A 16,446-nucleotide genomic window follows, 5' to 3' on the forward strand; every position below is an offset into this window, starting at 1 on the left:
TCTGTGGTGTACCACATCATCCATTACACCCTCCGCATGCGGCGTCCATTCCGTGTTGTGCGTCAGTGATGTGCAGTGACAGGGCAGGCGAGATCACGTCAGCCACCTGCTCAGCCACCGACGGGCGCTCACACGATGTCCTGCCCACAACCACCATCTCCCGCCTCTCCTGCCTCCTGCCTCCCTCTCTTTTACATCCAGCAAGCCCACCGCGCCCTGGGGTGATGTGCGTACCTGCGTGATGTGCGTACCTGCGCATGAAGACAGCCGACACGGAGATTGTGTGCGCGTAAGGTAGGTGCACGCAAGATGACCTCTGTGAGTGCGAAACACCGTGGTACGTGGGTTCCTTTTTTATCTCAATCGCAGCCAATGCTTACTGACTTGTAAGCTGGTCGAGGCCGCGCGGTGCAAGCGGTGTGTGAATGACGGGCGAGATGAGTGTAGGGTGCCCTTCGCAAAGACGTGCTGTCACCGCTGTATGAGGAGGAAGGTCAACTGCTCGCTCACGGTAAGTCATGTTGTATTTCTGTCTTTCTCTGTGACGCGCTCACTCGCTACAGGACCAACGAGCCTCTGAGGCGGTTATGGGGAAATTGGACACATTTTGGACGTAGGAAAGTCTAGGAAAGTCCCCTACACACAGAAATTACAGGCCATGGCGCAGGAAACGGTGCACCGGAGTACATATACTCATGGAATAAATGCACATCTTTGGCGCATTAAACACAGAACTTGCATCCTCACTGCAATCGACACTGTTCAAGTTCACTGGCGCACGGCATACAATGCTCACGGCACTTCTGAGCACGGAACATCTGCCTACGAGTCTTAGAACCCTCAGGGAAGCCTGGAAAAGTACAACAAAGGTAGTGCATACGACGGAATACGCACACAATCTACGGGATGACATGCACAGACAGCCCTCCGCTCCGACTGTCAGTAGTGAATTATGCGCCAGTGGTGCACGGTGGCGGGGCCGTGTCTCTCGCGCAAAAAGAGTACACCGGGCACTGGCATTCACAATAGCGAAGCCTGCGCCAGTGGTGCATGGCGGCCGGGCCGTGTCTTTGTGCACGGAAAATGCAGTGCACCAGAATTCTCATTGACACCGCATGCGCCAATGGTGCACGGTGGCCGGGCCGTGTCTCTCGCGCAGAAAGAGTACACCGGGCACTGGAATTCTCATTGACACCGCATGCGCCAATGGTGCACGGCGGCCGGGCCATGTCTTTGTGCACGGAAAATGAAGTGCACCAGAATTCACATTGACACCGCATGCGCCAATGGTGCACGGTGGCCGGGCCGTGTCTCTTGCGCAGAAAAGTTACACCGGGCACTGGCGTTACACAATAGCGAAGCCTGCGCCAGTGGTGCATGGTGGCCGGGCCGTGTCTTTGTGCACGGACAATGCAGTGCACCAGAATTCTCATTGACACCGCATGCGCCAATGGTGCACGGTGGCCGGGCCGTGTCTCTCGCGCAGAAAGAGTACACCGGGCACTGGAATTCTCATTGACACCGCATGCGCCAATGGTGCACGGCGGCCGGGCCATGTCTTTGTGCACGGAAAATGAAGTGCACCAGAATTCACATTGACACCGCATGCGCCAATGGTGCACGGTGGCCGGGCCGTGTCTCTTGCGCAGAAAAGTTACACCGGGCACTGGCGTTACACAATAGCGAAGCCTGCGCCAGTGGTGCATGGTGGCCGGGCCGTGTCTTTGTGCACGGACAATGCAGTGCACCAGAATTCTCATTGACACCGCATGCGCCAATGGTGCACGGTGGCCGGGCCGTGTCTCTCGCGCAGAAAGAGTACACCGGGCACTTGCATTTTTATTCACACCAATGCGCCAGTGGTGCACGGCGGCGGGGCCATGTCCGTTGTGCTTTGCAGAGGCTGTCTTGGGCCCTCCTGCTAATGGATCATGCGCCGATGGTGCACGGCGGCGGAGGCACGTCTGTCCGCCATTACACTGAACACCAGGGCCTTCCTCTGAGCATGCGCCAGTGGTGCACGGCAACGCGGCCTTCTCCTCACGTAGTACAGACCGGCCGCTTCTGCTCATTATGCATTCCCCAGTGGTGCACGACAGCGGGGTGCACGACAGCGGGGTGCACGACAGCGGAACATGCGCTCGCGCATATCGGTTGTCTCTGTCCACTACGGCGCACCGTGGCCCGGTGTGCGCCAGTGGTGCACGGCAGTGGGCCAGACCCGTTGCGCTCGGGCTCGGCACACACTGCCTTCCCTCGTCCGGTGTGCGCCATCGGTGCACAGCCCTCCGCAATGTGCCCTCAGCTCGCAGAGGCTGTATCAGGTCCTCCTGCTAACGGAGCATGCGCCGGTGGTGCACTGCGGCGGAGGCACGTCTTTCCGCTGTTGTACTGGACACCAGGGCACTCCCTGAGCATGCGCCGGTGGTGCACAGCGACGTGGCCATGTCCTCATGCAGTACAGTCCGTCCGCGTCTGCTCATTAGGCATGCACCAGTGGTGCACAACGGCGGAGCATGCCCCGCCTGCTTCAGTAGTCTACGGTGCACCGTGGCCCGGTGTGCGCCAGTGGTGCACGGCGGTGAGCCAGACCTTTGTGCTCGGCTCGGCATAGATGTCCACCTGTCAGGTGTGCGCCAGTGGTGCACGGCAGTGGGCCGAACCCGTTGCGCTCTGGCTCGGCATCCACTGACTGCCCTCGTCCGGTGTGCGCCACTGGTGCACAGGCCTCCGCAGCGTGCCCTCAGCTCCTCGCTACAGTCCCAGCATGATTGCTTATCGCCTGCTTGGTCCATACATGAGCTCGCGGTAATGCTCCGACGCCTGACAAGAATACATAAAAGGGTGGAAGCCTTCCAATGTGTGTTGCCGGCGAGAGCGGCCGGCGAGCGAGGTCGGCGGCGCGAGGGCGGGAGCCCTCGCGCCGTCGAGCGAGCCGGACGCTCTCCGCCCGCAACACACATGGATGGCGGACACCCTTTATTGGAGGCTTGGCGGGCGGATTAGCTGCATGTCCGACTACCCGTTCATAGACGTGCACTGTGGCCGCAGCTTAGATTCCCGCTGACGGTGCCAGTCCCACAGGTGCACGAGGTCAACCGATGGAGCACCGGCAACAGAATGTGCACCGGTCTATCACGCCGCAATCCCTCGCTGTATGTAAGAGACGCTGAATGCGGATGCTACCCCAAAACAAGTCGTGCATGAGGCATGCCTAAACACGGAGTGCACCGGCAGTGCACCACGCGAGAGGGGTGATAACGTGGTCGGCGGAGAATGCCGCAGCGCACAAGCGGCCCATGAGGCGGCACGAGGTCAGCCAGTTATACGGTGACGGCTCGCCAGCAACCGCACACTTTCATCCTCCTCCGCTCTACTATGGTCGGCGCGTACACCCTCCCAGAGCTCCGCATTCAGCTCAAGATCTTCCGATTGCGGCTCGGGGCGAACGAGCGAGAAGATGCGGACAAAATCTTCTACGACGACCTCCCGGACAGTTGGAATGTGCTAAGACTGGGTGCGCTCGAGGATACGCTGAAGATGATCCTGGACGGGCATCTGACATGGGCGGGTATCCAAGAGCTCTTCGAGCGGGAAGCAATGGTAAGTCTCCATCCCGCTGTACAGTACAGTGATCGAATCCACACCTCAGACGGGCGAATGGGTCACGTCCATCGGGAACCTCGGTCTGAACTACTGGTTGCCGTCCCTCGTAAATGCGGCCGTGGGTTGGGTGACCCGTGGGCCGACCGAGCAGCGGACCTTCCAGCAGTGGATCCAAGACCACAACATTCCGTGGCGGACCGTTGTCGGACGCAAGCCGTCCGAGACGAACTGGAAGATTATTCGGAAGCTCTTGCTATATCTACAGGGTGAGCGGAGCAGAATCCCCGTACAGCGTGCACTAACCGGAGTACTAGGCGGCAGGCGTCTGGTCTGGCGTAAGTGTCTTGAGGAAAAATACCGTGCGGTGACTGATAGGTGGACAGCCATTCAGTACCGCGACCTCGAGCCCGAAGCGGACGGCAATCCCGCGGACAACGAGCCTGAAGAGACGCGCGGCATGGACTTTGTCTTCGAGCGGGTATGAAGTGCACTACATAGATGAGATAGAACGCAGCATGCTCATGTGTTAACTGATGCAACAGCGGGGCGGAGAAAAACGGTGCTACTGTTGCAGGGTCGTATCTCAAGTCCCCTGCATACTGCACAACAGCACGCCGCCATGCCTCGTCTGTCAGATGCTACTACATCGGTGCTCGCTAGAGGTATGCAATGGCACGCAACTTATATTGTCTGACTTGCGTAGTTGACGGAGAGCTCTAAACAGGTCATCGAGATTAGCGACTCGAGCGACGATGACAACGCGGAAGCCGACAGTGACGGTGAATCTGAGAGCTCGACTTGACGTCCGCTATCTACCGATTCTCGTTGTTGCGCACTGCCCGTCCTGTATCTTCGCGTCGTAAATGCTAGCCGATGTTGATACGTATATTTGCGGGTAGAAAGGACCTGGATTGTCGGGGCCGCGCGCCGCGCGCTGTGCACCGTGAACCACTGATGCACAGCCGTCTTGACCACCGCGGCCGAGTTTGTGTGCTTAAGTTAATTTGATCATAATAGGTTCCGGCTCGCAGTTGCCTATCTGAGACTGGTCGGGTTTACTGCATTATGCGGACGAAATATTCACGTCCGTGCACCGCACTGGCAAGTCCGTACGCGACAACGCGAACGGAGAGCAATGGATGAGCTCTGTCACGCTGCGCCAATGTCGCACAGACAACGCGTTGTGATGCCGCCCTCACTCCAGCGCGTGCACAATTCTCTGTGATCATTCAACATTCCGCCAAGATAACTCAATAAATTAATGACCTCGGTCCGAGCCCGTGCACCACTGGTGCACGGCGGCGGGACATACCCCGCACAACAGAATACGTGTCTGTGCACTGGGGTGTACCCCAGTCCGGCGTGCGCCACTGGTGCACGGCGGTGATCCGCACAGGTCCTGGTCTGTCTCCGCACGTAGGCCTCCCTCGCCGGGCATGCGCCACTGGTGCACGGCCCCTGACGACGTACATCGAGCTCCTGACAGAAATTCTGGTGTCTTCTTGAGAACGATTCTCGAGACGGAGGTAAGTCACAAGAGCACTTTGCATGCCGAGGGAACTCGGACGGAGCGCTGAGAATTTACTCAATGTATAGAAGACGTGTTAAAAGCAAACACGTGGCTTTGACAGTGCTGTACACGACGCAGCGGAGAGAACACGGCAGTGCACCGACGGTGCACTACCCGAGACAGGCCATGAGGTGAGACCAGAAATCTTCAGTTATATAGCAATGGACAAGGGAAAACCGGTGCACCACTTCGTCATTCCACTACACTATGGTCGGTGAATACACGCTCCCAGAGTTCCGCCACCAGCTGAAGATCTTCCGGTTGCGGCTCGGAACAAACGAGCCGGCGAGTGCCGACAACATTCTCAGCGACGACCTTCCTGGGAGCTGGGACACGGCGAGACTGCGCGCGCTCGCAGAAACGTTGCGCGTTGTGCTGGACGGTCATCTTACATGGGCGGGAACGCAGGAACTCATCGAGAGGGAAATTCTGGTGAGTGTTCGACCAGTGACCGCCTCGCACAGTAAGGAAACACGTATCACCTTAGCCGGCTGAATGGGCGGGGTCACTCATGGCCTTTGCGGACAACCACTGGTGTCCCGACCTTTTAATGACGCTCCTGGGATGGGTGACCCGAAGGCCTACCGAACGGCGAACCTTCGAGCAGTGGATCCACCATCGCAACATCAAGACGGCAATTGTCCTCGGACGCAGGCCGTCCGTGCATATCTGGCTGGCTATCAAAGATATTCTGGGGCATCTAAAGGGTGGGAAATTTGCTACGCCGTCGAACGAGCACTGACCGGAGTCCTAGGCGGCATGCGTCTGTCCCGTTGTGAGTGGGCTTGCGAGGCCTATCACCGGGTTACTGACTGCGCGTGGACAGCCATACCCTACAATAACAGCAAAGAATCCGGCACTCCAGAAGGCGAGATGTCCGAAGAGCAGCGCGGCATGATCTGGGTCTTCGAAGAGGTGGGTAACTATTTACGAGAAAAAAAGTCCCGCAAGTACTTACACGCTTACTGCAATAGCGGGAAGGGCAGAACCGATGTGATTGCTGCAAGGTTGTCAGTTGCGACTCCTGCGTGGTGCACAACGGCACGCCGCCGTGCATTACATGCCGGATTCTGCTTCAGAGCTGCTCACTTGAAGTATGTAGCACTCGGGCATTTTACGGTCCTAGTTTCACGACTGACAGGGACTTCAAACAGCCCATTGACGTCAGCGACTCGAGCGACGACGACGCGGAGACCGGCAGCGGCTAGTATGGCGGAGGTCCGACGTGTAGCCTGATAGTATCCGTGTACAGAATTGCGGGTACGACGGAAATACATGGTACGAGCAGCGCGCACTTGTCTAATGCTGGTGCACAACGGAAGGAGACTGATTGGAAAGTTGTTGAGTGAGTGCTTACGTTGAGCTAAGGTGCACATGCCAAAATATCAGTGATAGTGTATGCCGATCCCACCCACGGTGAACACTAGAATTGCGCCGGGAGTCGAGCACACGCTTGTGCACTGCGCCACTGGCGCAAGCTTGTGCGCTGTCCCCGCAGCGCACACCGACGCCTGTGACTCAGATGCGTGCACCTAGACTCATTCAACATCGCCGGTAAGCGCGGTGGCATCCCGGTTACATTGATTTAAAATCCGGTTGAGCAAGCGAAGGGCTGGCTCACGACCTCATGGACCGCTGGTGCACAGATCGCTTTCTCCGTGCGGATACAAGCCGTCACGCAGCCGCGATCTGCTCCGACAATACATATTCAACGGGGAAGACGGGTGAACCATGCGGGCACATCCAAAGTGGTGCACCAATAGCGCACGGCGGAGATGGGCTATCGTGGATCAATCCCATTTACAGCGCGGCGTACTCTGTATCCGTTACGCGGGAACAAGTTCCGGCTGAAGCTCGGTATCAGATGCCGCCAATGCACCACTGGCGCACGGCGCAACGCCTCGGCCGAACGGACGGTCATCCGTGCGGCGTTCTTACACGACGTATTCGGAATTAACGGTGCCTCGCGGGGCCTGGGTCAGGATGCTGCACCAGTGGTGCACCATTGACTCGTATTGCCGGGCGACCGGTCTCGGTCACGTCAAGTGAGTCACAGATGCAAATTCGCAAGCAGTGATCCGGCGGTATTCTCTTCAGATAAGCCTCGTGCTGTGCCCGCAATGTATAACGCTCAGGATGATCACCGATGTGCACGCCGCGCGGTGCACAACACCTAGCGAGCAATACCTACCAGATATGTGCACACACAGTCTCAGCAAGCAGCTGGCGGGAACAATCACTGTGAGCGCAACACAAGGACACGAACCCTCACCTTATCACATTACGTACGGGCGGCTCACGCGTGTCGTGCAGAAGTGCCAGCTTCTAGGGCGGCGCAGTTAAAGTGAGGACGGAACTCTCGCGTGAGGCACCGATCCCCGGATAACATACTGATGGATCATGATTGGAGACCTCGCGCCGGCACCGTGATCCCCTCACTGATACGCATCGATACCTCAGGCAGGGGCTGAACACAAACTTCCTCTGCTTTTGCTGCTCCAACATGGTCGGCGTGTACACTCTCGTCGAGCTTCGGGATCAAATAAGAATATACCGCGCTCGGTTCGGCGAGACGAACGATGTCCGCGGCCGCATCCTGACCGACAGTATCCCCGACAGTTGGACCGATGACCGTATGCTCGGCCTTCGTGCAACTGTGCAGATCGTACTAGACAGCCATCTCAACTGGGATGCAATCGCGGAGTTCTTCGAGGGCGAGTTATTCGTACGTTCCACGGCAAGTGCACAGTGCACGTACTAACTGAAGTAAACTACTCCTGCGGTAGACACCGGAATGGATCGCGTCACTCGAAACCTGTCCGCCCGCAGTACGCCGCCCGATGGGGGTGCAAGTAATCATGGATTGGGTGTCTCGCGGTCCAACGATTCAGACTGACCTCAAGGACTGGCTGGGGGACCACGGCATTATGGCGCTGAGGTTTGTGGGTCCGGAGCCCACCGCGGCGAATTTTGAGGCTATAATAGACACGTTGAACCGCCTTCACGGTATGTATGCTCGTCTCAATGCTATACATGCACTCACATTCTGTAACGTACTCTCGTAGTCGGCGCTCGGCTGGGCCGCAGTGAGTAATGATCACACTCCAAGTATCTGTTGGACACTGAATGCGGTTTGAAGGGGTGCACTACCGCGATGACGGCTCTGACCGCCTGCCCGACGTTAGCGGGCATCCGGACGACTTTATATTCGAGGTTGTGAGTGTGAGCGTACTGAAAGAAAGCCGAAGAGTACTCACCGGTTCATTAGCTTCTGGACGACAACCGCTGCTTTCGTTGCCGCGAGGTAAGGTCGAAGGTGTGCGCAATGCACAATGGTCAGCCGCCGTGTCTCACCTGTCGGCTACTAAAGCAGAGATGTTCGCGCGAGGTGCGCAATGCTCAGAGCTTGTGTAGCGAGCGAGCTCGCTGATACCCGACAATTCACAGGTTATTTTGATTGACTAATCCTTGTCTGTCTCGGTCTCGGTCATGGCGGAGCGCGTGCCGCGTGAATCGAAGATTCCTCCGTCGCAGTGTACATGTTGTTGCCCCGGACATCGGTGTGAAAGTAGATGTTACGCGCTAGATACATAATTCGATTCCGGACGGAGTCCGTAAAGTGCATGATCTCAAGGCATGTACCGGAGAGCACTCAGGCGTGACGTGCACCACTGGTGCACGACCACCGCGGAGGCCCCGTGCACCGGCTCCGGTCAATGCTAACCAGCATGCGGGTGGAATGAGGTTTGCGCACACGCAAGGGCTACCTAAATGCAAGGCAAACTATATACATCAAGACTCAATGCGTGCTAGATGCCGAACCGGACAGCCCTTACCGCGGTATGCCTGCATTGGTGCACCGCGGACAACGGGAAGGTTCCTGAATTGCGGGAGGGATCTAATCTTCTCGTCAAAGTTCTTCGTCACAGTGACACAATGTCCATTGATCCATCAACTGCAGGACAGAGCTGTACATACGACCCCGCCGGGCCGCGTTGAGTGCACCGCGAGCCAACAACAGTGCCATCGACGGTGCACTTAGCTCAGAATCCCGAAGACACCGGGTTGCGGGAGGCGAACAAATCCTCTGAGACTTATTGTAGATAAGGCTGCGTTCATTCTGTCTCACATGTTAGTAAATGGCACAGAGAACGGTGTCCGCCAACCTACTCTCAGGGTGTCTGTTCTGATTCTGGAGAGCGCGAGCTGCACTAAAGTCGAGGGGTGCGTGCGGTGTGGCCCGCATGCACCAATGGTGCACACTCACCGCAGGCTCAGACCATCCCCCCACCTGCTCGCACAACAAATGCCGGTGTTCACTAGTATTGTCTGCGCCAACGGTGCACACTCCGTGCGGACCGGCAGTGGGTTGCTCATACTCGGTTCCCAACTTTCGTGCCCGGAGCAGAGCAGCCTCGCGCGACGTGGGCGTCTTTGGGGCTACGCCGGCTAGACCACGTGCCGGCCAGTCGTGCGTGACCGCACGTGCACAGACGCGCGACGCGCCCCACACGTGCTTATCTTCTTACCCGCATTCGCGTCATGACGCAAATGCGGGTAAGTACAGCCGTTCTGTAGGAGACACAGAGGAAGACGGCTCACCTGGACGACGAGCCTCAGCCACCGGTTATCATTGTTGGTAAGGACGTACGAAATGGCACGCTAACCCGCGATTGCGTCATGGCGCGATCGCGGGTAAAATGCCACTGTTCGCTCGCTCAGTAAGCCAGGTGGACAAGGATGAGAGACGACGGCAAAGTCCATGCATAATGCGGACGATACGATTACATGAAGTGCGTGCGACAATAATGATACTTGAACAAAACATACGTGCATGGGCGTGACGCGCTCAGGAGACACACCGCTACACGGCGGTGGCGGCGTGTGCGCGTTGCCGCGACCAACTGACCTCGGGCATCGATGCCGACTTGGGTGAAAATGCGACAAGTGTGCCGCCGATCAGTAAGGCTGCTACTTCGGTGGTGCATCGTTGAGACGGTCACCGCCTCAGGCCCAAAGGAGCGTCTGGACACGGAGCGCTCATGTGCACGGCGCTACGGCGGCTACCGGAAGTCTCCGCAATGCTTCCGCGCCGGCCCCGTGCCCACAGATCAAGATCAATCTCGCGATCTGTGTTCGTATCCGGCACGGGCCCACGTCTCCGTTGTGGCTTGACCGTCAGTGCTCCCGTCCCATCGCTTCCTCGCGCACCTCTGCTCTTCTCGCTCCTCGCATCTCTGTGCTCTGTGCTCATCGCGTGTGCACCATGGTCGGCCACATCACATTCGACGCGTTTCTCACCCGCCTCGGCGCCGCGGCCACGACTCGTGCCCAAGAGCGACGACTCACCGCGTCGACAAAGACGGTCAATGACGCGGTAAAATACTCGCTTTTCACGGACGCGGTCCCCACCAAGAACGACTGGGACAATGAAAACCTCAGGCAGCTGAACCACACGATCCACGCTGTAGTCAACAGCCCGCTCGACTGGGAAGCGGTCGAGCGTGTCGTGCAAATCGACATATTTGTAAGTCCAATCCACGTTCAGTTCTCCGGTGCTACCTTGCTAATAACGCGTCTGGTAGTCTGAAGACATGATCGAGTCTTTGGACAACCGGGGCGTCACGTCTGACTTCCCGCAGCTTCTCAAGTACGCCTTCGAATGGCAATTTAATCGTCTGCCGGAGGAGGGGGTGTTCCCGGCGACGCTGGAGGAGTGGTTGGAGGTTTGGCGGAACAGGAAGGTGAGGAGGATCGACGAGGATGCGGATGACGAGGATTTGGAGGAGGCGTTCCGCCCGCTTGTGGAGCGATGGCTCGGTGAGTACTCAGGTTTACGGCGTGTTCAACGACTCAATGTGTCTTCGCGAGTGCAGAGAATGACCGGTTGTTTGGTATGCTCGCCTGTTCATTTTCACGGCAGCTACTAACTACGCATTATTGCAGAGTGTGAGCCCGCCGACTTTGACGAGCACGACCATCCCGACAACATCACCCACGATGTGCCCGCCGAAGTCGTCGCTGCCAGGCAAGAGGAGATATCAGCCACCAAGAAGAAGGGCTCCGGACGCGGAAAAACGCCTCGAGGCAGCAAGACGTCCGGTGACGTGTCACGAAGCACCAAGACGTCCGGAAAGGCGAAGGCGGGGGACAGCGCGGTGCAACGGCACCGAAGACTGTGCCCGGCGAGGGAACGGTAAGTGTTCCTTCCTTTCCCTCACATAACGTACTTACTTGCGGTGCACAGCTCACCGGCAAAAGGTGCGAGCGATGCGTCCGGCGGGGCGTGAAGGAATGTGTGCTCGGCACCGGAAGGAAGACGTGCGACGAGTGCAAGAGGCTGAAGCAGAAGTGCACATTCGGGGTGAGTTCCTTGCACTCCACACAGCGACCGCTCATACTCATTGTTTCAGGGTGCCGACGCGTCTGGAGCGAGCGGTGACGCTGCTGGGCACAAGTCCCAGAGCATTGAGCCGGCGGGCAACCCCGGCGAGGACGCGTCTCAGCACGGCCCCGACAAAGCTGAGTCGTCGCGCAGCGGCGGGCGGTCTGCAGGTGAGTGCACACCGACCACGGTCGCATCTCGGCGGACTGACCTTACCAAACGCACAGGAAAACGTCGGGCGGACACCGACGAGGAGCCGATGAACCCGGCCAAACGCAGGAAGCCCGACGAAGAAGAGCTCGCGCGCATGTGGGAGCACATGCAGGCGTTGGAGGGGCGCGTCGTGGAGCTGGAGGCGATAGTTGCCAGGAAGGACGCTGCGGATGCTGCCCAGGCATCCATCAGCGGGCCCGCTGCGGGCGCTGCCCCGCTGCCCGCCAGCGCAGACCGTGCTGGCCCCGCCCCGCCGTCCGCCATCGAGGGCGGTGTCGAGCCTGCCCCGGCGCCCGCCAACGGGAACGGTACCGGCATGACCCCGCCGACCACCAGCGAGGATGGAGCAGAGCCCGCTCCGCCGCCTGCCGACGGGAACGGTGCTAGGTCTGCCCCGCCGCCCTCCGGCGAGAATGGTGCCGGGAGTTCCCCGTCATCCGCAAACGAGGACGGTACGGGGGCTGGCCCGGCCGCGGCTGACAAGGTATGATGCTGTCCTGGTGTATTCCGTTTTGTATGCTCCCACCTACGTGCACCCATCCTGTCCTCGTCATGATTTGATGTTGCTCATGTACGTAGCTTACCTTTTGTACTAATCACCGCACTTTCCGTCCAAATTTACAACCCAATGTTAGCTTGCACCGACGGACTCTACGTACGAGCGGCTCGCAGGTGAGTCGGGCTGTAGGAACGCACCCGCACGCAGCCAGGACTCTGCGCCGATGGTGCACGCCGCGCGCGGGTAGTGTGCTTCTGCTATGGCGCCGAGCGCCGATACCCTGCGCCAATGGTGCACACGGCGTGCCCGGCGGCGTAAAATTGTCACGTGCGGGATGGCCTGCGGTACGTAGTGAGGGTTGAGACGTTGTCGGTGCACGGCCGGCGGATGCGCCGTGCACCAGTACTCGCGTTGCTCTGAACGCACCGTACGGTCGTCCTCCCTATGAGCGACACACCGCTGAGTTAGCAGTTTTGGGGATGGTGTTTTCCCCCGGAACACAACTGACTCCCGAGGTCAGTTTGTGGTCGCAGCCGGCACACTCAGCCGCCGCCGTGCAGCGGCGTGTGCACCGCCGGCCGAGCAGCCTCGCCTGCGCCAGTGGCGCACTGTACGGCAACGGCGTGCGCCCGCTGTGTTCCCGACTGTCCTCAGCCGTCACTTTCGACCACGCATAAAGGACCCGATCCTGGTATTACGGTCACCGCCTTGGGCAGCGAGCTGCACAGAATCCGGCGGCTTACCGGCGGCTTTACGCGGCGGGCCTTACTCCCAATACGGTAGGAGGAGCGCTCGTTTGCAGCGCGCATGTCTGATTGCTGTCGATCAATGCGCGCTCACCGGAAATTGCCGCAATGCTTCCGCGCCGGCCCCGTTCCCACAGATCAGATTGATCTGGTGATCTACATTCGCATCCGATTTTCACGGGCCCGCACCTCCGCGTTCATTCCTTCGTCTCCCGTCTCGCCACCGCTCCTTCGTGCACACTCTCCGCTCCCGCTCTCTCCCCTGTGCTCCTTACTCACCGCACGTGCACTATGGTTGGCTTCATCACTTATGAAGCGTTCCTCGCCCGGCTCGACGCCCTTGCCATGTCGGAGTCACAGCGCCAGCGATTCGAGGCGGCAACAATCGCCGACGAGGACGGTAACGTAGAACCACTCTTCACGGACGGGGTACCCACCAAAACACCTGGGACGACGAGACGCTCCGGATAACCAACGTCACGATACGTGCGGCGGTCGACAGCCCGCTCGACTGGGAAGCGGTCGAGCACATTCTGCAGGCCGACATTTTCGTAAGTCCAGTTCACGGTCTCCGGTGCTAGCTTTCTAACAATGAGTCTGTCAGACTGAACCCATGGTCCGCTCGTTGAACCACCGGAACGACACGTCCGACTTCCCTCGAATGCTCAAGTATGCCTTCGACTGGCAATTCGACGACTTGCCCCGGAGGGTGTGTTCCCGGCGACGCTGGAAGAGTGGCTGGACGTTTGGCGGAACAGAGGTGTGAGGAAAATTGCTGAAGACGCAGATGAAACGGAACTAGAGGCAGCGTTCCGCCCGCTTGTGGACCGTTGGCTCGGTGAGTACTCAAGTTGCACGATTTGTTACAACGACTCAACGCGTCCTCGCGAGTGCAGCGAATGACCGCTTCCTTGGTAAGTTTACGTGTTTATCTGCGCAACAATATTACTAACTACACTGGAACTACACTGGAATACAGAGTGCGGGCCCACCGACTTCGATGATTTTGACGATGCGGAGAGCCTCAATCACACGGTGCCCAAGAGGTCGTTGCCGCGAGAATGAAGGAGAAGGAACAAGAGGAGAAACCCGCTCCCAAAAAGCGCTCCGGGCGCGGCAGCGCGTCACAAACGAGCAAGACCCCCGGGAATGCTGAGGCGGGAAGTACGCGCGGGGCCACGGCTCCGAAGGATGTGCCCGGCCAGGCGACGGTAAGTTCGCGACCCTGTCCTCCGCTCGCGTACTTACTTTTGTGCACAGCTCACTGGCCGGAACAGGTGCGAACGATGCGTCCGACGGGGCGCGGGGACCTGTGTGCTGAGCACCGGGCGGAAGACGTGTGACAGGTGCAAGTCCTGAAGCAGAAATGCACATTCGGGGTGAGTTCCTTGCACTCCGCACAGCGACCGTTCATACTCATTGTTTCAGGGTGCCGACGCGTCTGGAGCGAGCGGTGACGCTGCTGGGCACAAGTCCCAGAGCATGGAGCCGGCGGGAAACCCCGGCGAGGACGCGTCTCAGCACGGCCCCGACAAAGCTGAGTCGTCGCGCAGCGGCGGGCGGTCTGCAGGTGAGTGCACACCGACCACGGTCGCATCTCGGCGGACTGACCTTACCAAACGCACAGGAAAACGTCGAGCGGACACCGACGAGGAGCCGATGAACCCGGCCAAACGCAGGAAGCCCGACGAAGAAGAGCTCGCGCGCATGTGGGAGCACATGCAGGCGTTGGAGGGGCGCGTCGTGGAGCTGGAGGCGATAGTTGCCAGGAAGGACGCTGCGGATGCTGCCCAGGCATCCATCAGCGGGCCCGCTGCGGGCGCTGCCCCGCTGCCCGCCAGCGCAGACCGTGCTGGCCCCGCCCGCCGTCCGCCATCGAGGGCGATGTTGAGCCTGCCCCGCCGCCCGCCAACGGCAACAGTTCTGGCTCTGTCCCGCCGCCGACCAGCGGGCAAAGTGTCGAGCCTGTCCCGCCGCCCGCCATTGGGAACACTGTTGGGCCCGCCCCGTTGTTCGCCACCGAAGGTGGTGCGGGGGGTGGTCCGCCGTCCACTACTGAAGGCGGTGGGGAGCCCATTCCGCCACCCGCCGACAGAGAAGTTGGGCCTGCCCCGCCATCCGCTAGCATGGATGGTAATGGGTGTACCCCAGCCTCGTCTCCGAAGGTCTGATTGTTTCATTTCTGTTGTGTCACTGTTGCGCCTGGATGTTATGTACTTGCTGTCCGTTGATCTTAGGCATGTATCTTACGTGTTGTACTAATTGAAATCCTCTAAGACCGTGTAACCGATGAACTCTAAGTACATAGTGCTGGCAGCTCGCAGGTAGAATCGCGTCGAAGGAGCGCGCCCGCGTACAAACCTGTATCTTGCGCCAATGGTGCACACAGCGCGCGGGGCGGCGCGCCTCCGTTTCTAATGAAACCGTTGCGGAGCGCGCGTGCACCGGTACCGTGCGCCAATGGTGCACACAGCGCGCGGGGCGGCGCGCCTCCGTTTCTAATGAAACCGTTGCGGAGCGCGCGTGCGCCGGTACCGTGCGCCAATGGTGCACGCGGCGCGCAGAGCGGCATAATCTCACGATGTGCAAACCGGACAGCAATACAGCGTGGCCACCAGTAATTATTGCGTCGCATCGCTGCATCGGACGTGCACCATCGGCGCACTCCTTCGGCGTGCTGCTGTGGACCCCAATCGGGTGCTGCGCCGCCGCTCACGGGCAACGGCTCCTCCCGCCGTGCTAGCGTTAGACGCATGCCTCGTTCCATCCACGTGTTGAGCTGGACGCGCTGATGATCGTGCGCGGCCCTGAAATTCGGACCTCATGCACTCAGCCGAGGCTCCACGTTCTAGTAATCGGTACGTGATTTGCCGTGCACGCTCCCCAGATATACTGCATGGCAGCGGGCACCGTAAACAGTCGTGCGCCCCCTCTGCTTCACTGCTCTACCATGGTTGGGGTCCATACTTTGGCCGATCTTCGTTCTCAGGTCGCCGTCTGCCGCGGCCGGCTCGGCGATGACGAGGAGGACACCCGCATTCTGACCGACGACCTCCCGGATAGCTGGACTGATGCACGGATAATGGGACTTTCGGCGACTTTCGTGATGATGCTGAATAGTCATCTCACCTGGGACGCGCTCACCGAGTTTGTTGAGAGCGAGCTCTTGGTAAGTTCGACAATGGGCGCACCGTACAAGTATCGAGGTAGTTAATCGTGTTAGACACCGCCCTGGATTCAGTCGCTCCAAGCTCGTGCACCCGAGGTGCACTACCCGGCGATGCTCCAGGCGGTGGTGGACTGGGTGACCCATGATCCGACAACTCGCGCAAGCCTCCGACAGTGGCTTCAGGACCGGGCTATCACACCGGCACGCATCATCGGCCCCGAACCGACTGTGGTTAATTATGAGTCCATTGCGGACATT

General features: G+C 59.2%; 4 protein-coding genes across 4 annotated transcripts; all 4 read left to right on the forward strand.

Moving 5' to 3' along the window:
* Positions 1–3,378: 3,378 nt before the first annotated feature.
* On the forward strand, positions 3,379–4,561 carry B0H18DRAFT_961546 (uncharacterized protein; the record flags this gene model as incomplete). Its single annotated transcript, XM_048043070.1, has 5 exons — positions 3,379–3,603; positions 3,653–3,872; positions 3,990–4,084; positions 4,310–4,385; positions 4,506–4,561. 5 exons carry the CDS (start codon positions 3,379–3,381, stop codon positions 4,559–4,561), a joined length of 672 nt encoding a protein of 223 aa, XP_047885210.1.
* Positions 4,562–5,383: 822 nt separating this feature from the next.
* Positions 5,384–6,384, forward strand: B0H18DRAFT_961547 (uncharacterized protein; the record flags this gene model as incomplete). The annotated part of the gene is made up of 5 exons (XM_048043071.1): positions 5,384–5,608; positions 5,664–5,833; positions 5,863–5,951; positions 6,003–6,270; positions 6,318–6,384. The coding sequence occupies 5 exons, from the start codon at positions 5,384–5,386 to the stop codon at positions 6,382–6,384; spliced, it is 819 nt and encodes a 272-aa protein (XP_047885211.1).
* Positions 6,385–7,679: 1,295 nt separating this feature from the next.
* On the forward strand, positions 7,680–8,637 carry B0H18DRAFT_961548 (uncharacterized protein; the record flags this gene model as incomplete). The annotated part of the gene is made up of 6 exons (XM_048043072.1): positions 7,680–7,901; positions 7,963–8,182; positions 8,242–8,262; positions 8,316–8,392; positions 8,486–8,564; positions 8,624–8,637. 6 exons carry the CDS (start codon positions 7,680–7,682, stop codon positions 8,635–8,637), a joined length of 633 nt encoding a protein of 210 aa, XP_047885212.1.
* Positions 8,638–10,442: 1,805 nt separating this feature from the next.
* On the forward strand, positions 10,443–15,190 carry B0H18DRAFT_961549 (uncharacterized protein; the record flags this gene model as incomplete). The annotated part of the gene is made up of 15 exons (XM_048043073.1): positions 10,443–10,703; positions 10,762–10,996; positions 11,123–11,372; positions 11,438–11,540; positions 11,590–11,731; positions 11,789–12,258; positions 12,410–12,446; positions 12,953–13,052; positions 13,429–13,570; positions 13,728–13,857; positions 13,916–13,933; positions 14,040–14,230; positions 14,448–14,589; positions 14,647–14,780; positions 14,861–15,190. The coding sequence occupies 15 exons, from the start codon at positions 10,443–10,445 to the stop codon at positions 15,188–15,190; spliced, it is 2,685 nt and encodes an 894-aa protein (XP_047885213.1).
* Positions 15,191–16,446: the final 1,256 nt, after the last annotated feature.

The sequence above is a fragment of the Fomitopsis serialis genome, assembly GCF_022376445.1.
Source record: "Fomitopsis serialis strain Sig1Antser10 chromosome Unknown B0H18scaffold_275, whole genome shotgun sequence".
In the NCBI taxonomy this organism is placed as follows: domain Eukaryota; kingdom Fungi; phylum Basidiomycota; class Agaricomycetes; order Polyporales; family Fomitopsidaceae; genus Fomitopsis; species Fomitopsis serialis.